This window comes from Hydractinia symbiolongicarpus, chromosome 8 (assembly GCF_029227915.1).
Source record: "Hydractinia symbiolongicarpus strain clone_291-10 chromosome 8, HSymV2.1, whole genome shotgun sequence".
Lineage (NCBI taxonomy): Eukaryota > Metazoa > Cnidaria > Hydrozoa > Anthoathecata > Hydractiniidae > Hydractinia > Hydractinia symbiolongicarpus.
This window is the reverse complement of record NC_079882.1, coordinates 21,300,488-21,324,702: the sequence shown is the minus strand read 5'-3', so window position 1 is coordinate 21,324,702 and position 24,215 is coordinate 21,300,488. Positions and strand designations below refer to the sequence as shown.

Here is a 24,215-nt window from a genome sequence, read left to right as displayed (position 1 = left end):
ATTGCGTATGAGTTATTTTTCAGTGAATCAAAAGAAAATATCAACTTATATACACATGTAGGTTGAGAAATAAACACATTAAATTGAGATGTAAATCACAGAACCAAAAAGCCTATTTACTCTTTACACAACCATGCTTAAGGGTGGCCTATTACTATTAGTGGAACTCGTAAGGAATACCAGTGGACTAAACACAGTGAAGGCTAGATGGACGAGCCCACAAAAATTTATAAATATATTAAACGCATTGATTAGAAAAGCGTGTTAACATTATAAAGAAAAGGATAAGGCTCTAGCTAAGACTTGCTTTCTGTTTAAATATAATTTCATTATCATCAAACCTAACGTCTTTTTGTAAGTTATTAAATTGTGTCTTTCTGTTAAACGAATTTGCTTCTCCTCATCTATAAGTTTAATTTTATATTGTAAAATTTATATTTTTAAGGTTTTTGTAACAATGTAAGCATTTAGAATAGTGTTTAAATTCATCCAATGGTTGTGAATACAATTTTTTGAAATGTGATATGAGGCAATTTCCAAAATGTCAATGAAATTACCCTCTACAATGTTGGTTTGGGTTCTTAGAAGAAAGCGAGGGTAACTGACTTAATCTAATTTACTATGGTAAAGTTTTGTACAAACGTCAGGATTTAGATTAGGAGGTAGTAATTTGCTAATCAAAATGCTCTCTTCGCAAATCACTCTACAAAGAAAATGTTGAAATGGCAAACCCTTTTTTTTGTTTGTATCACTTATTTCTATAAAAAATTGTGTTAATTTCTATAAATTTCTGAAATAGAAATTAACACAGGATCAATGGCAAGTGGTCTAAAGTACTTCGTTACCATTTTCTTCTGTCTTTATATTTCTAATTCGAACCCTGAACCTACTTTTAGCAAATATTGTGCATTTAAACAGCAGTTATTGTTAATCAGTGGCTTAAACTTTAAGGAAATTTCCTTTTGCAACAAAGACTTTAAAATAAGTTTTATCACGTTATGGTAAATATAAATATATTATCTAAAAAATAAATACATTATTGGTCCACTTTATGTGTTCATGTTATATTTGTTTTCACCTTGTATTTCGTACTTTACCTATATAGTATGAAATATTAACTTTCCCTCGTTTTTTGCACCAAAGTTTACTACAAAACTGTAAAACTATTTTTCAAAACTCCCAATCCAATTCTTCTATAATTTTTCTATAATTTTGACTTTGTGTTAGTAACCTACTGCATGCTGCATTGTTAGTTTTAACACATTTCACATCCATATAAGTAACATTTATATATATTTACATTTTGTATTTGTTTTATTTTTATTTGAAAGTTTATCCTTCTGGAGTACTTAAATCTACTTGAACTTATAAATACACTTTCCTTAATTTCTCAGTCATTTACTGGAAGTCTTCCACAAAATACACTGGAAAATTGTGAGTTTGTTGTTAAAAACGAACTTGCATTTAACTGTTGATTTTCACTGGCATTTTTTACAACTTGTATTTAACGAATAGCTTTTAATCAAAACCATGAAGTTATGTAGGAAGTGGTGCTGAAATATCAATACCAGAGCTGTTTGTTTAGATAATTATTAAATACTGTACTAATTTACATACCAAGACGTTTTCATTTAGAAAGCACTACTTTTAGATACACTGGTGCAGTGAGTGATTACTTATTTATAAATAAACAAGTACAGTCTATTGCCCAATTTAGATGTGTGAAGATGTAAAAAATGAATAAAAGTGCTGATAAAAACCCTCAACAAAGATCAATGCTTATTACAAGAGAAAGTTTACGTCCCCCATGCAAGCGTCAACGGACGAGAAGTGGTCGATGTGAAACACCACAGTTAAAAGAAGACCACAAAGGTGTGAACATGTTTTTTGTTGCCTTTAATGTGTATTCAATCTACTTAGTTTATACATGTATATCTTATATATGTAAAAATTCTGGGCTCGTATTAAATTTTGGATTTTTTACGTGGGTGCTTAATCAAAAGGGTCAACTTAAAGAACAGGGCAATGTTTTGTCAAATATTTACCTAAAAGAAGAGATTTTTGGTTCTTATAAAAATTTAACAATGGTTCTCAAAAAGCGAAATATTTTGAAGAGCAATTGATAAGAATACAAGGAAAACTTTCAACACCTGTAGGGGGGGTCTTAATAGCTTATTCAAGAGGGGCACTTAAGACGTTGAGTGCTAATTCAAATCATTACGGCACATTACGTTTTATCTTGTTGAGAAAATATTATTTACAACTCTTCGTGAATACCCAATTGTTTGCTTGTTTGCTTGCTTTTTTTGCGAATTTGGGAGGGAAAGTACATGCTGTGTTTTTTACACATACATGTTTTATAAACTTTTCTAACCCATTATTTAAACTAAACCAAGAGTATATGTCGAATTAGTAGGGGATGGTAAACTTTACACTACTTCTCTACATGTAAAAAAATAATGTTTAATATTAAAGAAATTAACATTAACAGTCACAAAAATTACTTGTTGATTCTTTTATTAGAACCAGAAGACGCACCTACAGCAAAAGAAGAAATTACGAAAACAAAATGTCGTCGACAATGGGAACAGTGGAGTGAAGATGATCAGGAAATTTTCTTTCAAGGCCTTGCAGAATACGGAAAAGATTACGCTCAAATAAGACAACTCATGAAGAAGAAATTGAAACTAAAAAGCGAAGATGATTCTAAAACAAAGGAACAAATTCGTCATTTTTATCACAGAACATGGTCCAAAATTTCAAAGACTTTACTTTTACAACATGAAAACAATCCGAAGAAAGCATATCGTCGAGAAATTCATTATATGATCTGCTTAGGAGAGTTACGTAAGAAGGGAGTGCAAGGGCTTGGACAGAAAGTGCTAAAACAGTTAGATGAACTTGTGACTAAAGGATCTACCTATCTGCGATATAAAGGTCGAAATATCCGACTACGTCCACCCAACAGATTTCTAAAAAAACTTTACCGTGACGTTAATTCTGTACCAGATGTAACCGTTCCTAAACATATAAATATTGAATTTCTTCCGAACTCAAATACAGCATTTAACTTTGTACAAAAGCATGCGTTTAATCCTAGATTACGTTTTACAAACGTAAACACAACTGCTAAATTTTCAGAAGTGTTTCAGATGTTTGACAAACGTTTTACTGATTTGTATTCTTCAGAACAACTTATATTGTATATCTATCCATTGCCTTCAAATATTAAAGACGGTTGTAGCAGCATTGCTGAAAAGTTGGCTCATGCTGAGAAACTATTAGAGAGCTGTGAGAAAAAGCAAGAAGCTCCTATTATACTGGAGAATTTAAGTACAGACACTTCTAAAGATGTCCCACCAAGTGAAGTAGCAGGGGAAACAGAAACAGATGTTTTTCCAAGAATATTTGGTAAAAGTAAAGAAAAGGATATTAAATCTCAAAACTGTAATATCAAACCATTTTTAGGGTACTGGACTTACTCAACTGCTGAGAAAATACATTTGAGGACAATCTATTTAGCTCTTGGACAGAATGATTGTCTAAAGTTTAAGTACGAATGGAGAGAAGTGGCGGAGAAGAAGGCGTTATTTGCAGTGGACGGTTTGCAGTGCTTGGTGGGGAGTTGCAAAGAGGAAAATAATTTGAGAAAAATTGAACTTGTTAATAGTATTAAAAAACCAGCTAAAATTGCACCGAAGGTGAACAAACCAATTCAACAACCTATTGTTAAACCAGTTGTCCCGGGCGTTATAACCTCCCGACATAACGGTGTACGATTTATAAATAACCAAGACTTAATACCTTTAAGACCACGACCCGGACGTAAACGCCCTTATTCTTTAGGTTCACAGCAGGGTGTACCACAAAACCGGGCTATCGTCCCCCGTGTGAATGCATCTAGTAAGCTTCTTAACAACGCAGTGGCTGTCAACTTGATCCCTCAACCTCCACAACTTGTACAGTATGCTAACTTATCTCCTGATTCGTTCAAACTCACCAACAGTTGCACCACATCACTATCCAAATCTCCTATTGCAAATTCCAGTGTGTACACCCCTTCTTTTATGTCAGGTCAGTTCGCAGTTTACTTAAAAAATCTGTCAAAGTGTTAATTAACAATATTACTTGATTTAAATTTTTCTTCTTTCTAATTCAGGTTATCGAGACGAAGTTGTTGATGAAGGATACAACAATAATGAGCATTTTAAGTCTTTGCACACCTTTCTGGAAACAGCAGCACAAAACACTGGCTTTCATAATACACCAAAGGTTGAAGTGAAACCGATTGTTGTGTCTCCATGTAAGAAGTCACCTGGTTCACCAAATTTGGAATGGTTGAATGGAGAAGTAAGTACTCTAAAAGAACGTTTTATTGTAATGTTTTGGTTATTATAGTTGTAAGTAAAGAATTAATAAATTTTTATCTTTTCACTTTTTATAGTCTGCGGATATCACATTGACCAGTTTTTTAAATGTGTGTAAGTACTATTACTTGTTGCAATTAGATTCCAGGCTACTCACGTTTTTTGAGAAAACGAAGTTCTAACTTATAAACTCCATAGAGAGTTTATACAAACGTCTCTTTCTAAATATACTCCGTAATAGTCAACAACACTTATAATTTTTTAAAACGTAAATTTTATGGCGCATAATTTTGAAGCTGCTTGGAGGTATTTTTGAAGGAAGGCGTATTTAAGTGTATTGCAGAGTTTCGTCAGACTTTTTAAAGTACTTCTATTTTATAATTACCCTTAAAGTAATAGTTCATCGAGTATTTGTCACAACAACGCGCAATAACAAAATCCTGTTTTCATTTCGTTACACTCTCTTTTTAGTTTTTGTTTTAACTGTTATCAATTTTAAATGCATTATCCTTTCACGTTTATAGGCGAGATGCAAGCGTTACAACAACAACAGCAACAAAAGGTATACCTCTTCATACGTTTGCTGCTTTCTTAACTCTTCCGAAAATAAGTAACCCTTAGAACATGTTGCGCCAGCTTGAGTAGTGTTACGCCATTTTCTTGTAAATCGCATATAACTGTACTTAAAAACATTTAATTACGCTAGTAATCTTCAAGCGATATACGCATATGTATTTCTTACTTTTCTTGTTCTTTTATGGGGGACTTTTAATGGGATATTATGTTCTGTGATATCACCTTGGTTGACAACATGGTAGCTTAATAACGATTTTTCCTTTTTTATTATTTAGGAACATAACTCTGGTAATTTGATAGAAAACGGCGTAATTGTAAATGGAACTGTTGCAACACCTTCCGATCCATTACTTCCAGCTTACCACTCAGGTGATACATCACACGGTCCACTTGATGGGTTGACTTTTGAATTGTCCAATCAGGGGGAGATAAGGTCCAAAGATTCGTTTTGATTTTCCTATTATAGATGGTCCGTGGTTGTATAGTTTAGCGCCTTGGTGTCTTTTGTTTTTACTGAAATGTTCTGTTTTTTGTTCGCTTTTTTGTGTCTAAGAATTGGTTTTAATTTCTCTAAATTGAAGGCAATACTTAACAAAAGCTTCATCTGGTTGATAAATTTCAAATATTTTGTTGCTTAAAAGAAAAAAAACTTTCTAAGACTACCACGTTAGAGGCATTCTATTTTGTTAAAAGCTCAAACAAATTTAGCTAAAATGTTTCTGTTGTTCTAACAACATCGCCAACATGTTTTAGAGAAGTGTAAGACAGGACTTATAGGTTTGGATCAATTTTATAAACCCCTAATAGTATCCCCCCCTACGTTATAAATAAAGTTTGTGCAAATATTTTGTAAAATATTTTATGATTCTTGACTAGGTTTTAAAACTTATATTTTTTGTTTTTTTGTGTTGTTAAAAACATTCATACAAAAATTATCATTGTAAATATTATTTATATAAAGCTACATTTCCACTAAGTGGATTTCCTTAAACAGCACTTATTTTATGTAATTAGTTGACATCGTACAATTTGATTTATTCTAAACTTTGTTTTTTCAGATGTTGTGAAACTCTTTTCAACCATTCTTATAGCTGTTGAAAATACGACTGGTAATAGGAAACCTAATTAAACATTTCTGTATTATTTTAAATGCCGTAGAATTTAGTTGGGACGCAGAAGATGTGAATTAGTAAAAAGGTGCCGCCCTGGGAGCAATGCTGTCCAACAACGTTAATATAGGGAAGATTGCATTTAGGGAAAACAAGTTATTGTGATTAAAATCTTAAAAATAATATGAAATGTTAACTAATTTTTTGTATTTCAACCATAAACCTTTTTTAAAAAATTACCAATATTTAAAATAAATATACTAAAATTATTTTTTAACTTAATTAAGATTACTAGTTTGAAAATAAATATTCTAAAGAAAAATAAATATCTGTTACGGAGGAAGTGGTAAAAAATCCTGAGGGACATATATTTTGACAGATTCAACTCTGGAAGTCCAATAAGGAACAGCTCTGATAGCAGTCATTACGTAAGTCATGCCATAAGGAAGTAAATGTTTGATGACTGGATTTGTGGATGTGAGCTTCATATTATCTAACGTTATATCCATGGTAACATTGATCATGTGACCGCATATATTTGCAACTTCATAAGTTGCAGTATATATAGCATTTTGTTCATTTTCATTGGTATCAGGATAAGATATCGTTCTGTAAAATAAACATTCACTTATTTTGAAAACGCGCTTAATCTCGACATTTGTCGGAAGTAAATTTGGATATTGAATCATATCGTGCATAATGACATTTTCTAGATTCCTCTCTGTTTCTCTTGCCTTTATATTGCATACACACAACCGCATATCAATCCTCTTATCTGCGCATGCGCTATAGGGACCATATCTGGATATTCTATCAAAATTCAACAACTTCATATTTCTTGATGCATCGTCAGGATTGATGCTTGATTGGATTTGAACATGAAAAATATCACGTGACTGACTAGCACCTGCTCCAGCCATCGTTGATATGTCCATGCTGGTAATAAGTCGACCCTGGGCACTTCTCTCCCTCACATTTTTAAAGCTCGTTGGAACTAATCGTAAGCAACCTGGAATTTGTTGTCTTCGTCGAATTTGCTTCTGCTGTTGCAGGATCATGTTGTTTAGTTCTCCGATAGCAAAATGGACTAATCCAACTTGTAAGGTGTCGTTTAACGTTTCTGCATCCCATCCTTCACACACACACAAATTCGGCAAGCGTAAGTTTAAATCATCACAGCTTCTGTTATGAGGGATGGTTGCAAAAATCCCCTGTTGTTTTGGACCCGTAGGTATAGTTTGTAACGCACCGTGTATATCCAACATGGTAACTAACTTTCTTTGGTTTCTTCTCAAGTTATTCATAATATTTTGTCCTAATATTTTTTTTACTTGTTCCGGAATAATCATAAAAAAGGCTGGATGATATTGCTCGAATCTACCTTCCATAATGGCGTGTGTGTAGTGAGTGTATGTGTTACCATGGTCGGCAAGAAGTAGAGTCAATGTGTTGTTACTTTTTATAATATTTTGAACATAATTTTTTAACTCGTCATCAATTGATTGTATTCTTTTTCCCAAGTTATCGTGAGCCACATTTAGAGTTGTAAAACTAAGCATTCGGTTACCGTGTCTTGAGGCTGAACTGTGATAAAGGCGCGAAAAGTCAAGCAGGTATCCATCTTGAAACTGTCCGTTAAAACACAGCGGTCCATCCGGCCCGTTAAAGGGGTTAGTAATGTTGTTCGTCTGTAAAATTTTACAACTTGTAAACGATAGACCTAAAGAACAAAAATGATTAATCGAACCATAACAGACCGACGAATTTGATTGGTTTCATGGGTTGAGCAAAGCCGCTTCAGGTATAAAAAAAAGAAGATTACGTACCTGTGTGGTGGATGTAGTTTTCATCTAAAGCTCTTAAAAAATCTTGCCAAGTAGCCGGTGAACCCAAGTCTAACCTTAAACCCCACCATTCTTCAAAGCATAAATCATCGTGATAAAACGTTGTATACCCACGGTCGACATACTGCTTGAACAGCTTTCCGACTCCTACTGATGCTGATTCTCTCTCCGCGCCTGTCCAATGTTTTGGAAAGAGAGTACCAGTAAATAAAGCATGTATATTTTCTGCCGTATGTCCTTCCATGGATTGAAAAAGTTGGAAATCTAAAACCTCGTCTCCGTTTTCTTTGTTTTTATTTACTTTATTAAAAGTATTTATCGTACCAGGTAAAGAACGATAAAAATGTGACCTTGCAGCTGAATCTAACAACACTATGTTCACATTAATTTTTGTATTGTCTTTATGCTCTTTCGAGTTTTTATTCTCTGTGTTGCTTATATTTATAGGAAGCAATATTATTAGTTGAGCTATAAGGTCGTAAGGCTGTTTTCCTATTTCATCATTACTACATTCTAAAAACAGAAAGTTATATTTATTGCTTGAAGACAATTTAGCTATGTTGGGTAATTCTTTCTCCATTTCTTCAACTGTTGTAAACACAGCTGCTTTAGTTAATGTTTGTGTATCTGAATGAAAACGCCACGTAATAACTTTCTGGCGGTCATATTTTAAACAGTCTTTAAATGAACATTTATAAACGTACTCTACCGTACTCCCGGTTTGTGTAGATTCACTTATTTGGCATATATTAACTTTTTTTTGAGAACCACATGATTTTAATGTCTCGTCAAGCCAATATATATTATCAGCGAATTCACAAGCAGATTGTGTTGCACGATGCGCCACACACGAAATATTTTCTTTAAAAGTTTCATATTTGTCTGTTATGTTATATTGATTGCAAGACATCCTATTTGATTTTGACGTATTCCGTTTTTTCTCGATTTCTAGATACAACTTTAATAACACGTCATCCGTTAAATCGGCCTCGGTTTGGGTCGGCAAGTTTTCTGTCATCCCACGTGGATTGTCAGAGCGAATTTTGATTTCTTCGTTTGTATCATCTGCTGACTGACGTCGTACTAAGGATGTTGTCACGGCAATGTACACGAGAAAACACACTAATAGTAAACATGTTACTAGACTTTTGTTACTTCGTCCATGGCACATTCGACGTAGTTTGTTCAAAGGTGCCATTTCAACGTCAACACGCAGCATTTGACATGCTTCCTTTAGTGTTTCATCACCTCGTATTTCAGAGAACAAAATTTCGTTTCTGTTTTTGATTTCTTAACTCAGGTCATAAAAAACCCACCTACTATGTCTTACAAGACCGAATTGTTTTAATTCTTTATTTATCTTCTTTAGGAAGAGTAAACAAGACTGCTCTCTCCATCGTAGAGGTTCCCGTTTTGTCAAATCTCTTAGGCTGCATGTTTATTTTTAAAATTAAAAGTTCGTGTTTTTATTTTTTTCGAGCAAATAAATGAAGCAGCTGATGGCATAATCATGTAATGAAAAAAGACGGTTGTGACTATTCTTAAATTTAACAATCATTGTCGACCGAAGGATTAGAAAGGCTTGAAAATCTTTCAGGGAAATTTATTGGGATGCTTGAAATTCGCGAAAATTATTTATCGCAAAATTTGGATATTTTGTTTTTTATAATGCACTGTCTTCCCTTGTGAATTTCTGCTTAAGCAGCTGTCTCAAGCATTTGGAAACGTTATAAATTGTAAAAAAGGATGTCGTAATAAAGTTGGTTTTTTTTGTGAAATTTTACAGTCGAACCAGCTATAACGACCATTTGTATAAGTGTATGAGACGGCCACTCGTATAGACGACGTTTGTCCTCCCTCCAAATGTGTTTGTGGTCATTTGCTATTCTTGAGACGATCACCTGCCTAACCAGAGCATTCTCGTCCCCAGAGATTAAGTCCACGAAAAAGTTTTCAAAGCTCTGGAGTCGAGAATGAATATTGCGCATGTGTATACATCGATGACTTTCGTCAGGGGGGGGGGGGGGGGGTGTAAATTGTTTGAACCCACTGGTGAAGTACAACAGAATAATTTGTCGTTTTTTTTTCAATTTAACTGTTCAATAAATTTAGCTCATGCTAAATTATAATTAAAATCATTTACCCAGGATAGCCACCTCAGCTCCTATTGGTACTGCTAATGTTTACTCACAAAACTTAATAATCTAGGCATAAACTTTTGCGCGAAGGAAGTAATGTGCAATATTAGGACATTTTAGAATTTACAGAAACATAAACGTAAATAAAATCAAAACTTGCGGAAGTTTGTGCTCTGTAGTAGCATTTCACATATATTGATAAAAGATGTAACTGCCGCAATTGGTCTGTCCATAGTTAATAGCAAAAATGTTTTTCTCTATTAACTATGGTCTGTCTGATAATATTGGCAAAATCACAACGCTAACCTGAATAGCCGTGCTTCTACAGATAGCTATTTATTTTTTTCCAAGTGAAAAGTAAATGTTTAAAACTCTCAAACTATATTTGTAACGGTGAAACATTTTATTTTGCCGAAGATATTAATTTCAAAAGCTGATAAATAAAATTACTCTTAGACAATAATAGGAGGCACAGTTTAGCATTTCCTGGCTTCGTTCATTCAGAATAAATAGTTGACTATCTCAAGATATTCACATTTGAAGAATTTTAGATTTAATTATGTTGCACAAATTATGATGACATATTTCAGTAATAGCAAATTTTGACATTTTCCGTCATCAGTAATTTTAGACCTGCATTCAAACTTTATCAACGCGTAGATATTATAAAGTTGAATTGATTTTGGCAAAATGATACTCGTTTGCTCGTCCCAGGCCTGTTGGATTTTTGCCAATGCCCCATAACCCGCGATCTGTAACTTGGTTTGCAATAGAATTTTCTGGGTAGGCTTGTATAGACCCTACATGTTTACTCACAAAATTTGAGGTTGTTAGCAAAAAATTAAATCCTGAAATTCTTTAAATGTGAATATCTTGAGAACGAAAAGAGCTTCTTAAAAATTTTAAAAAGACTTGTTAACTAACTTTTTAACTCAAAAAATATAACTCCAACATCATTTTATACGTCGGGTTCCCTCTAAGCACAACTTGTTAGTAATCACTGTTGCTTCTGTAAGGTATTGTTGGCTTAATTTGAGGCCCAGCTATTCCCAGTAGGGACACAATGTGTTTCAGTCGTACCTTTCTCAAAAGAAAGCCGAATCAATCGCGAAATTTTAATCAAACGCACAAAACAGACAAGAATTACACCTAACAATCATATATATTTATTTCGCAATTAATTAATTACAGTGTGACGAGAAATCGAAAGTAGAGCAGGCTACCAATATTCTTGGACATTACAGTTTTGAAACAACAATTACAAGAAAATTTAAAGATTTAAACGAATATGCTAATGTATAAAAAAATATATAAACAAAAATTTCCTAGTTGTAAAATTTTTAAATTACTTATTGTAAATGTAATTTTTCCTTCGTGTTACCAAATTTGAAACGTACACAATGCAGACACACAATTTTATAGAAAGCAATCAGTATACTCCTGCAATACTTTTAACCCTTAGTGGTTAACATAAGTGCAACAATGAGTCCGTACAAACCCAAGACTTCAGCGAAAATTAGGATCAAAATCATGCCAACAAATAGACGAGGCTGCTGAGCAGTACCACGCACACCTGCGTCACCAACGATTCCAATCGCAAATCCAGCGGCTAGACCACTCAAGCCTACACTTAGTCCTGCTCCAAGATCAACAAAACTCCTATGAGAAAAATGTTTAATTAGAAAAGGATTAAGAATAACAGGAACCAAGTTTTTTTTAGCAAGCTTATATTTAATTCAAGAAGAAAACGGAACCGAAAATGATATTTGTGAAATGTGATTGGCAGTTAAACTTTCCGCTCTTTTAAGTAATGTTTGAACCACGGCAGGCGATACACGATCCGTTTTTTGAATCTACTTTATCGTTTTCGAAAGTCTAAAGATCAAAAATGTTGACCAAAATAAAGCATGACCATGTATTTTAAAAAAAAAAACGGAAGGTTTAAAATAAAAATTTGAGGAGAAAGCTGTTAAAAAATCTACTTTCACAGGAGATTTAAAAAGAGTTCTCAAAATTAAGAAAAATTGAGGAGTTTTAAGGACTCTGCAACCATTTTTTTTAAATTGTTCAATCTAATCCAATTACATTTTGTAAAATATATTTCGAATTCAATTCCTTTGTTACTTGGCCTACACCTGCCAAAGTACTGAGCACTGGCCAAAACAGACAATTCCCCAACTATTATTACATAGTTGTAGTTCTACATACATACACCTTTTCCAATCATTAAAAAAAAAATTACACTTTCAACAGTAATAACTTACTTAAATAGTTTGTATCCAGTAGGTTTTACTAAAACAAGAAAAATGTTTTATAAATATTTGTTATTGCATTAATTTTTACACAATAGATAACTTTCTTGCACGTAAAATAGACATTACGTACTTGCATCATGGGTACAAGACGTAAATTGTTTCAGTTATCCTGTGCTATTCAAGAATAAGTAAATTATCACTTACATCCATTTGCAATCAAAACAGCTACAACTAAGCCATAAATAGCAATAATACCAGCCATAACTACAGGAATAATAGACTTCATGATCAGTTCAGGTCGCATAACACTCATTGCTGCGATACCAGTACCACTTTTTGCTGTTCCATAAGCAGCACCCAATGCTATAAAAATAAAACGTTAAATCGATTTTGAATAGAGTACAGGATTAATCTGCACAGAATTTTTAAATGTATAGTTAAAAAAAAGTTAAAAAAAAGAATTGCAGCAGTTACATATAACATAATAACATATGGCCAAAGACATTAAGCCCCTTTAATCCCAGGATATTTACTCCTGAAGTCTTAATGGGAAGAAATTTGCATCTACATTTTGAAGAAGCAGTCTGTACACATTTTATAAAGAAAGCTTTGTCTTTAAATTATGGACAGAAATTTATTGAAACATTTTTGCAAAGTGTTGACAAATTTTAGCTTGTTGTATTTCTAGAAAGAACCACACATGATGTAGCCTGGTTAACTTAGCTTTCTTCTTTGAGTTTCTCTACAACTAAAGCTTAGAAGCAAACGAATTAATCAGTGGAAACCCCGAGTTTAAATCGAACAATGTGACTAATCGCTTCAGAGGACATTTTAATTTATCTGCGAGTTGTTTACCAAGCTTGGCCAAATCCCACTTTGGTAAAAACTTTGTAGAATAGTAATGTTTATTAAGGTGAGTGAAACCACTCGCTGGAATATTCGGGATGAAAAGGGCTCTCCCCAATAATTATCACATGAGCAGAGAACAATAGAATTAGCCAATCAAAAAGCGCGGCCAGGACCCAGCGTAATTTTTCCCACCCTAACTACTTGATTTCCTGATGGTAAGAAAAATTACGCTGGGTCTCCTGGCTACACATGATGCCACTCTTGGTTGATCACAAAAAGCCAAAAATTTGCACATCTCTGGAAAAGAATTTGCAGAGTAGTAAAATTATGTTTTCAACCCTGACTTCTGTAGCCAAAAGATCCTCCACACGCTGTGCTCCTTCACAAATGCTTAAGCGTTACCACCAGGTCTTAAATTTAAAGGGACAATTCCAAAAATAAAAAAATGGAAGAAAATATACATAAACAGGCCATTTCATAAGATTTTAGATAATTGCATGCCTCAATAATTCCAAAGCAAAAGTAAGAACAAAATTCCTTCCCCCCCATATTCCTTCCCCCCCAAATAGCACAAAGGCTATTTTTGTGTGAAGAGCATACAAAGAGCAAGTTCCAGTAAAGTTTACAGCCAAGAATTTGAACCCATGTATGAAAGGTGAAATTATTAACTTCGTAACAACTTGTGAAATAAACAATATTTAATGTAAATTAAATTTAGACATAAAGAATCTAAAAATAAAATTAGATTACATTATTATTAATGGCATGTCTTGCTAAATAACTATTGTTGTTTTTCAAAATAAAGAATCAGCAAATTTATATGAATATGCATTTCTTAGCCATGCCAGTTTCTATCTACACGAAAAAGATTTAAGTTAACAATAAGGGTTGCAAAGCCTCCTTAAATCGTTCACTGACTTTATATTTCGCTATTTTCTTAATTTTGTTGGAAAGCTTTTGCAGATATAAGAAAAAAAATAATTCCATGTCATTATAGCATGCTTAAACAAATCAGGTGTGTGGGAGCATGGGCGTGCAATCGCACAATTCTTACGAAATGGTCTGTAAAAATAACATTTAGGAGGATGGACAGAAAGAATGACCATCTTTTTGGTAAAATCCATATTCTAGACATATGCAAGTTGTTGCTGACATTAGCATAAACATTTTTCCAGGCTTTTGGGACCTTTGTAGGTTGCAACAAGGATTATTTCTTTTGTGTCTACTAGCTCACACAAAAACATAGGTATTTTTTGTTGGTTCAACATAATCTGTAATCCCTGAACTGTGACATTAAAAGCAAAGTACAAAAAACTTTATTTCTTAAGCATGGGATGTGAGTTCATAAGTGAAATCAAACTACTCCACACATGTTTACTGCAACCAACATGGTTCTTTCTTAATAGTTTTAACTAGCCGTTTAGCCTATGAAAAATCCACTTAGGCGGAAAAACATGGAAAAGATCTGCTATTTAAATTTTAATGACATCAACAATAACCCATTGTTAAACAAAAAAGTTTTCTTAAAATTTTTTGAACTGTTGCCTCAATTATGTAGAGCTTAAACACTCATTAAAGGGGAACTCCAGTAAAAATCACTTTTTTCTTTTTTGTTTTATACGTACTTAGAAAAGCATAAGAAATCAAAAAAAAACTTACTTTACTTGTTTTTCTTATTTAAAATTGTTGCACAAGCCCTTCGCATATTCAATTTTTTTCTCATAAAAAACAGACAGGCGCGATTTCATTTAGGACTGGACCCGATTATAAATAATGACATCACATCATGCAGAAAGTTTAAGCGAGCGCAGAGAACATTCATGTTAAGACCTATAGCTTACATTTAAATCGCTGTTTGTATGTAATTTACGTTTAAATCTTTAAAAAATGGTTAGTTGCTTTGCGTTTCGATGTACCAATCGATTAGAGAAGTGTAAAGAAGTAAGTTTTCACAGAATCCCGTCTGTTGTGAAAAAGAAAGAACTCAAAAATGGCGAAACAAAATATGTAGTGCAGGTGATCTACCAAGCGATCAAAGTTGTTATATTTGGTTAGCACACTTAACAGATAGTTCTTTAAAAGAGATCTCTAGGAAATAAACTTCCATATTAAAATATTGCCACTTTGTAAAAATGCCATTTCAGCTAATGAACGCGATCAAAGTTTCTCATTTCTTCTCATTTCATTATTTGTACTTATATCCACAGAACACAACCAAATAATGTTTTGTACATTTTTATATTAAATAAAAGAACAATATACCAATTTCCAATTCAATCACCGACAAAAACGTTTTCTAGTTACACATCTTTCGTAGCGCTCAAGTTTCTATTCTTTGTTTTTCAAAAAAGAAGCTTTTTCGATGGAAGGACATGCCGAATATTTTCAGGGTGTAAATGTACCCATTTTCTTCAATCTTTGTAACTGTTTAAGGCTGCATGTAATGCTGATAATGCAGTTTCTAAAACAGCTTTGTTAAAACAACTACTTATAAGTCAGTAGCATCTGCAACACATTTATGACCTACCATAATTATAAGAATGATTTTTATTTATACAATATTAATACCCCCGTTTTACCATATTATCATGACCCGAACATTATTCGATCTTTCGATCACGCATTTGAATGGTCCTCCATCATATCGAAAATTTCAACGTTACATATAATTTGTTTGCATTTGTGCGCGAAAAAGCGCGTGTGGAGAAAAACTTTCTGCACGATGTGACGTATGCTTATTTATTTGGACAAACTTATACAAAACACAAACTTATTAAAGGCTGAAGTGGTGGAGCAGGGTTTAAGGAACACTATGGTGAACATCGTAAAATATGAAAAAAATTGTTTTTTTGTAATTTAAAACTATATATAAAACAATACTTCAAAAAACAAACTAAAATAGGTTTATTGTTTTTATTTACTATTTTTAATCAATAAACTGGACTTCTTAACGGTGTCACAGTAGTAGGCAATTAATAATTCAAAAATGAAATTTAAAAGCAAAGATTTGGTGAAAAAGAATCTATTTCATGACTAAAGTCATTTTTCAACATTCTACTCTACTCATTAAAATTCAAACATACTAATTTGAGTTTAAGCGAAATATCCACGAGGTAAAATGTAGAGGCAATGGGTTTGCTAATATATAATATATATTGCTAATAGATCAACAGGAAACTATGATGTAATTTCCTTTAGCCTTATATGGCAGACTGTCATTATGGCACTTTAGCTAAATCAGGTAATATTATCTGATTAAGTGAGTCGAGCAACGTTGCTTAATTTTTATTACCCCATCAGGTAATTCTAATGTTACCGCAGCCCTGGTTAATCTTACTACACTATGAGGTCACCCACTGAAATGTTTTCTTCATATGTAAAAACATACACCCATCTATGTCCTATGCCTTCTTTTTACGTTTTGAAGTTTAGAAGAAAATGAGCATACAACTCCCCTTTGAAAAACAAGAATTACAGAAGGAATTTATAATAGAACTGTCAAAAATAGAAAAAAATCTGACTAAAGTTTTTTGATGTGGTTTGTAAGTTGCATGACAATGAGGTGGAAAGATGTATCTAGCTTTAACTGGATCAGTGTTCAAACAACCAAGCACAAACAAAAAGTCATACTGGCAATCCAAACCAAGGAACCATCCATATTGTATAGAATCCATATGGAATGGCAGGTAATTTTTTTTAATCAGTGAATTGGTGTGAAACACAATAATACACCTTTACGATAATTCGGGAAAACTAACCCTCAATCGCACCTTGTTTAGCAATCGGAGGAGGTAAACATCACACTTTTATAAGAGTTTATTAATGAGAAAACACGTTTTAACTTTTCTTGCCGCATTTTGTTTTTAATGAAAAGTACACATAAGTTGTATCTTATTATTATTAACGTTTCCTAAAAATTTGAAAGAAATTGATACAACAGAAGTTAAAAAATCAGAGAAAACATGCTTTCGTCCCTAACAAACTCTCATAAAAACAGGATTTTTATCTCCTTTTTCAATATTGTAAAACGATGGAGAGCCATAGGAACGCATGTACAAGTGAATTATGGTAAAGGTGTATTGAAATACACTTTTCGCCAGCGGCTTGCCCCCAGTCGAGGCCGAAAAAGTACTCACCAATTGAGTTTGTTTACTTAATCAAGATGTTGCAGACTCACTTGATCAGGTAATATATCCCCAATCATGTAATTCGGCAATTCGGTTTGACGTCATAACAATGTGCAGAGCTAGACACATTTTGGAGTTTTAAAAACAATATTAGTAAGTTTGAGGAAAGATAATTTTCAGAGCAAAATCTAGATATATAGCTAAGCATCATTTCCAGACAGATTTTTATTGTGGTTACCTTCCGTTAGCTAATTATTCTTCCACTTCCACATTTTCCCCTAACGTACTAGGTTTGTTTTCACCCTCCAATGTTTCATCATGAATAAACTGCTTTCTTTCTTTTGTGAAAAAGTCAATAAAATTTTAACACTGTTTTGCATTTCAAGAATATTTAGAGTGATTTCAGGAAAGTTTGTCACCCAAATGTGTAGTGTTTTCAGCCAGTCACCACCCTTCTTTTCTTGCACTAGATAGCTACATAATGGAAAAACATCAGTGAGATATGTCTTATGTTTCCATTAGCCAATCTAGCTATTTAGGTAGTTATAGCAAAGTTGTTACATCTGCGACTATTTCACCGCCTTTAAGTTACGTTTCTTTATGAAAAAAAATATTTTGTTGAAAACATTACATACCACTAAAAACCATAGCAGAAGTTGCTCCCATCACACCAAAAAAAGCCACATATGTTGGTTCATCTGCCATATCGAATGCTTAATACTTCGTTTAGAATAAAGGTTAAGTAATTGATAAGAAAAACGTAGAAAATCTGCGTAGTTTAATGTTCGAGTCACACACAGTGTAGTCAAATGGCCAAAGAAGCTGGGTAATGAGATCACGAGTCTGCGCAGAACAGTGCAATACCATCATGCAATTGTGTGTTTTGCTAACAAAAGCGGGTCTGAGTACGAGGTTTACCGTAATTAACCAGCCCCCTGCGCGCCCTTATTTAAAAATATTGGCACTTCTTCTTACAAAACTTTACGCAATTTGCTTTGCTTTGTTTTGTTAATTTTATATTGTGAAAAACGGATGTTGTAGTTTCTTCACGTGTTGGAAAAAAATGGATGATTATGCCTTGGTCATCTTTTACCAAATTAAAAGGAAAAGAAAAATTTGGCTTGGTGCAAGAGATACAGCTTTTAAGAAGTGGGTTGGGTGAAAATGTGTAGATAACGTCATCATTTTAGCCTGGAAAGTTTATTCCTGCCCAAAATTCTTTTGGGGCACGCACACATTTTTTCGCACAGTCTTGGTTTTGAACGAGCGTGCTTGCTTCCTTTGACACGTCACAGTTTTGTGCAAGTTTGAGAAGATCATGCAAAACAGACGTTGCTTGACCTGGTGTTTGCTTCCCTGTCTACCTGCCGGGGTACTTGCTCGTTTGCGTTCGGATACTTATATTTCGCCCACACACTCGCCCGCAAGTGTGATCAATCCTGTGAACTTGAATAAAGCAAGAAGCGCAGCAAGAAATACACCCACATTCACAGTCAGTTGCTTCTTTTTGCATCTGAGTACACACAGCCTTATATACCGTAAAAAGAAAAACATAGTATTGACAAAAAATTGTATTTTGCATTGGAATTTTTAAATATTTAAGGCCGTAAGGCAATGGATGCTTAACATAATCAAATATAAATTCTGTCGCAGTTTTTAGATAGCATTGTTGGTCCGATCGGGTAAATAGTGTGGGATCCAGAGTTTAAGGATAGGTTTAAACTATCAACTTAAAAATATTTACCACGTTCAGATAAAAGGCAACCTAAAAACTGACGTGTTTGGATACGAAAACTGACTAGTGATCAATGGGCCTGCTAGTGATAACAATCAAATAATGAAAACATACATTTATATTAAAACGGACAAAATAGCAATCTTTTCTTCAAGCTTGATAAACTTTGTAATTCTATGCGTGACGATACCTTTGTATTTTTATAGAAACAATAGTAATCAACTGGCCCAAATGCCTATTTTTAGGACAGACTTCCCTTTTTAAAAGACTTGGGAAATTATTGTGTGGATATTTATGCTTATCATAAATTAAATAGCAGATATTTAAGTCATAGTCAGAGGGTCTAATAGATATACAAAAATTGCGACAATCCTTACCCCAATCTGTCTCACCGTAATTCTTCATTCAGGCTTATAAGTGAATATGATTCCGTCTGATCGTAAGCATTTTTTTCATGCCGTCACAATTAACGGAAGATACAGGTTGGCATTGGGAGACGCTACTAATGGAACTGGTCTTGACCTCATACAAGACAATATTAAGATTTCCATTGTGTACCCAACACAGAGGTCGGCTTGTGGTAAAAAAAAGGATGGCATTTGTCTATGCAAGAATTTAACTCCTTATCTTCGTCAAGAACAATAAATTCTATTAATTCTTTTACTATTTTATTATCTACTGGATTAGAAAGGGTTGTATTTGAATAAGCTTTAGGACATCAACGTGCGTGTAGGTATCAGCTATTATCTTCGACTTATCTACTTCTAACTTTTTAAATGGCATCTTGAGATGGACCAACAATCTTCTCGCCGTCCGAGATTGTCAGAAAGAGAAAAGGAGCCCTGGGGACGAGGATGGAGATGGAAATCCTTTATCAACCCTTCTCTATATTTGTATTTAAAAAGAGGGTATAGGATGTTAACTTGCTGGATTTTCTTTAGTTTTCCGGAACAAGTGGTATAATGTACTTTGCTCGAAGTAGATAGATTTGGAACGTCGGTTTTCTTCTTTATACTGATTCTGCCTTGATGGGATTGGTTACCATTTCCAAATTACCTTTTGACGACAAGCCTTTCCAATAATCACAATCTTTGTTTCATCCAATTTATATGCAAGTCAGTTTATGAAACTGTCAGATAACTTTTTTTAGAGATGATCCATTTTGTCCATCATTTTTTGTACTATCTTATATTTCTTAGTGACAGTATGGCATTCATCTCTAAAGTTTGATTTCCATCTAGCGTTAATAATTTGACTTAATTTTCAGGGCAAAAAAAACTGACTGATTTTATATTGCCCTTTCCCAAAATCATGAAATCCCACGAATCAGGGACAGGGCGTTGCGCCTGGAATCGGGATAACATCGGTATAAATAGGCACTTTCGGGAGTTTTAAAGCTTTGTGTAGGAGTCTATAATGTTCTTGTTTTCAGAATGGCTGGGCCATTTGAAATTCAACGAGGGGTCAAACTTCCTTCTACGATAAATAGTTCAAAAGTTATGGCTATTTTAGTATGCGTAATTGGTAGCAAAAATTAGAAAAAATAAGTGCATTCCAAGTAGAACATTTTTGGCACCAAAACGACTGTTTTTAAACTCATTTTGAGACCTTTGCTACGTGTACAATAACTTTGGTATAACTAAACATTATAGAATGAAAATTTTAGGGTTGGTAAAATTTATGCTAAGAAAGACATTTGCAATTTTTTTTTTCATATCTGACGTCATTATGCCGCCATTTTTACTTTTTCCATATATGGTAAAATATACATAACATTGGTAAAATAACTGTAAAAACTAACATAAAAATGAAAAGTAATCCTATCACGTAACTAGAAATAAGTAACTATAAACGTCACTAGAACTTAAAAGAAGAAAACCTATAAAATTATCACGTGATATGATGTGTATTTTACAGGCCAGACTGTTAACAGAGAAAGACGGGGGTAAAACTAAAAAGAAACCAGTAATAAATAAGCCATTGGCGAAGTTGCATTAAATTAATAAAAAAAAAAAACTGTGATAAAACAGTATATAGTTCAAATTACAAAAAATATCATGTGATAATATGTGTATTTTACAGACCAGACAGTTAAATAGAGAAAGACGGGGGTAAAACTAAAAAGAAACCAGTTATAAATAAGTCATTGGCGAAGTTGCATTAAATTGCTGTGATAAAACAGTAATTAAAACTACAAAAAATATCACGTGATAAGGTGTGTATTTTACAGACCAGACAGTTAAATAGAGAAAGACGGGGGTAAAACTAAAAAGAAACCAGTTTTAAATAAGCCATTGTTGGCGAAGTTGCATTAAATTAAAAAGAACAGAACCATGGTAAAACAGTAATTAAAACTACAAAAAATATCATGTGATAAATATGTGTAATTTACAGACCAGACTGTTAAATTTAAAAAAGACGGGGGTAAGAACTAAAAAGGAAACCAGGTATATAAGCCATTTGCGAAGTTTGTATAGGTTAATTAACAGAATTGTGATAAAAACAGTAAATTAAACTATAAAAAATTATTGATGTTTTGCAGACCAGGCTGTTAAATACTGTAGAGAGATGGGCAAAAATCCAGAAAGAAACAAATATCAAAATCATAAAATTAAGCTAAATAAAAACTTTAATATAAAGTCATTGACATAATATAAATATTTTATACTCATGCCAGAAATACCATTTTTTATACAAAGTATATAAACACGTTTAACTGTACAACCACTGCATTCAGATGTTTGGCCAAGATATCTTGAAGTCAAATTCTAGTTAGTAATAAAAAAAGCATATAGGATAGGCAGAGCGGCATATTTCAAAGAACAAAATCTCAGAACAAAATCTCATACAGTCTACAAATGCCAATACAAAACTTGTATATACTAAAATTAAATGGACTAAAATAGACGACTTTTTCCCATTAAAATATTATATATCAACAAAACTAATGTATACCATGTGAACATAAACTATTATTATATACCAAATTAACGACATAATAAGCGAACTACAGCAATATCAAATCTCCCTTTTCAAAATCCAAAAGCAATGGAAATTTCCAAACGTTATCGGGTTCAGAAGCGTACAGCACACAATACTCGGATCTTTTAACATTCTTAGCAATCTTACTTACTATCATAACTTTTCCCTGTTCCCAATTTACCTCATCACTTCCCTCCTCTCTAACTCGATGACGAATATCCTTTCCAACAAGTAGGTTTGGATCTGCTAGAAATTCTTTCAGAAAATTACGTTTTTGTTGCATAGTTATTTGCGACATTCTCGCTTCTCTAATGTTGAACATAAGTTCACTTTTCTGAACAGCAACAACATTGTCACGAACATCTTTTTTTAATAAAAAATTTTAATCTATAAAAAACACTAAACAAGCTGTGAAAACTAGCTAGACATACCTTATGCCTTAGCATCCATACTAGAGGTAATTATAGTGATAAAATAACAAACACAAAGCTTAACTAGCTAGCTAGAATATAACCCCAAATACCACCTAGCTATATAGTCGCTTAAATCTTTGTTTTACTATCTCTCACTATCTAGCTAAACTATAAATATATGTAACTATAAACATTGAACATCTCTTATTGTGAACAGTCTCTTATTAATATACAAAAGTGAACTAGTAGCTATAACCCCATAAACTTATTTTTGAGATTTAGTCCGCCATGTTTGTAGCTGTTGTTAGCTCTGTCTGCAAGGGGTGATCCAAAAGTGTCAACAAAAAAATGTGAAATCCGACAGCTTTTCCTTTTTCTAACTAACTATTAATTTGATAAGAACAATTCTACATACTTTAAACTTTACTACTTGATATGATAGAAGTTTAAATAACACATACAATACAAAAATAATCGCAACCTTAAAATTCAAAATCCTGTAACTCTTCAACGTTAACAGCTACAAACTTCTATCATCAATCAAAACAAACCTCGGCCTATTCTGTGCAAAGAGGTGTCTATCGAAAAATGCCTAATAAGGAAAAACATAGTCGGAAAATAGCTTTGGATGGGCACATACGTATAAAATCTCGGGAAAATCTGTCTACGGTATGCGAGTTCGCTACGGCAAAAAAAATTCTACGGCTTTTGATCACGTGACTAAACAGCCTAGTATAAAGATGGTAGAACAGTTGTGGGATGCAATAAATAGTAGTATTCATGCAAATCTAAGTGATGATTACATATTATGATTTGTATGATTATTTATATGATTATGAGCTATTTTTAAAAATTGAACATGCTGTACTTATGGTTAGTTAGCAGAGTGGCAATAGTACACCTCAGCTAAATGACTGTTTTTGAAAAGAAAATCTCCCAATTTAGCTAGAGATCATCTTCTAAAATGGATGCAATATCTCAAATATTTTCCAAGTGTTGTCATTTGGTTTGTGGAAACAATTCAATCAGAGAAAACCTTGTGTAAATTCTCATATAGTTTCGTTTAATTCAGATATTTGTAGCTAGCTAGCTATATAGACCTTTTTGAATGTTTGCATTTTCTGCAGTAAGCCCTTCTGGCTCCAACAACTGCATGGCAGACAGAAAGATGTAATTAGCTTGCTGAGAAAAAGTTTTTTTAGCCCATTTTTTCTACAGAAACATTTTGGGGGCTTTAAACTATTACTGAGTGCTCAATGGATAACTTCTGATTGACATATATTTATATAAAGTCGTAGTGATACCTTGCAAAGAAACAGTCTAAAAAAGGTTACCCAAAGATAACTACACACCAACAATTTACATTGATTTTTTGCTCTATTATGATCAAATGCCAACCAATACACTTAATCATATAGTGCCGTGTTTTTCCTGCGCGCGCAGAAATGAAGGTAATTTTTCTGCTAAGTTTGTTTACATTTTTACCTCCATTTCTGTGCACGCATCGGGCATTAGATAATCACTTAGATGCGTGCACAAGTAAATATCGGGACTGTGATTCCATGTATTACAGCCCCCCCCCCCCCCCCCCAATTGCACATGCCTTATAGGCATTTGTTTCAAGACAATGTTAACAGGGAAAATGGCAGCTTTGCTGCAAATACGATGAGGAAGTTGTGACACTGTCAAACATCACATTGTAATTGATCACTATATTAGTCTGTCTGTCCATTGCAAATAATAAAAGAGTAGCATAAATACCAAATCCTTATTTGTACCAAGGGAGAGACCGGATTTAAGAAGGAATTCACAAAATGAAA

General features: G+C 33.3%; 3 protein-coding genes and 1 long non-coding RNA gene across 4 annotated transcripts; 1 reads left to right on the top strand and 3 right to left on the bottom strand.

Moving 5' to 3' along the window:
* Nucleotides 1-983: 983 nt before the first annotated feature.
* Nucleotides 984-6,075, top strand: LOC130653980 (uncharacterized). Its single transcript, XM_057456480.1, has 6 exons — nucleotides 984-1,872; nucleotides 2,524-4,074; nucleotides 4,160-4,350; nucleotides 4,445-4,481; nucleotides 4,892-4,929; nucleotides 5,219-6,075. The coding sequence occupies exons 1-6, from the start codon at nucleotides 1,737-1,739 to the stop codon at nucleotides 5,393-5,395; spliced, it is 2,130 nt and encodes a 709-aa protein (XP_057312463.1). The 5' UTR covers nucleotides 984-1,736; the 3' UTR covers nucleotides 5,396-6,075.
* A 169-nt stretch (nucleotides 6,076-6,244) lies between these two features.
* On the bottom strand, nucleotides 6,245-9,250 carry LOC130653979 (uncharacterized). The gene is made up of 2 exons (XM_057456479.1): nucleotides 7,879-9,250; nucleotides 6,245-7,772 (listed from the first exon to the last, which is right to left on the bottom strand). The coding sequence occupies exons 1-2, from the start codon at nucleotides 9,113-9,115 to the stop codon at nucleotides 6,385-6,387; spliced, it is 2,625 nt and encodes an 874-aa protein (XP_057312462.1). The 5' UTR covers nucleotides 9,116-9,250; the 3' UTR covers nucleotides 6,245-6,384.
* A 1,927-nt stretch (nucleotides 9,251-11,177) lies between these two features.
* Nucleotides 11,178-18,093, bottom strand: LOC130653987 (V-type proton ATPase 16 kDa proteolipid subunit c-like). Its single transcript, XM_057456489.1, has 4 exons — nucleotides 17,901-18,093; nucleotides 12,494-12,652; nucleotides 12,299-12,326; nucleotides 11,178-11,693 (listed from the first exon to the last, which is right to left on the bottom strand). The coding sequence occupies exons 1-4, from the start codon at nucleotides 17,968-17,970 to the stop codon at nucleotides 11,486-11,488; spliced, it is 465 nt and encodes a 154-aa protein (XP_057312472.1). The 5' UTR covers nucleotides 17,971-18,093; the 3' UTR covers nucleotides 11,178-11,485.
* Nucleotides 18,094-20,503: 2,410 nt separating this feature from the next.
* LOC130653988 (uncharacterized) lies at nucleotides 20,504-23,212 on the bottom strand. Its single transcript, XR_008984318.1, has 2 exons — nucleotides 22,877-23,212; nucleotides 20,504-21,768 (listed from the first exon to the last, which is right to left on the bottom strand). It is a non-coding gene; the product is annotated as an uncharacterized LOC130653988 (long non-coding RNA).
* Nucleotides 23,213-24,215: the final 1,003 nt, after the last annotated feature.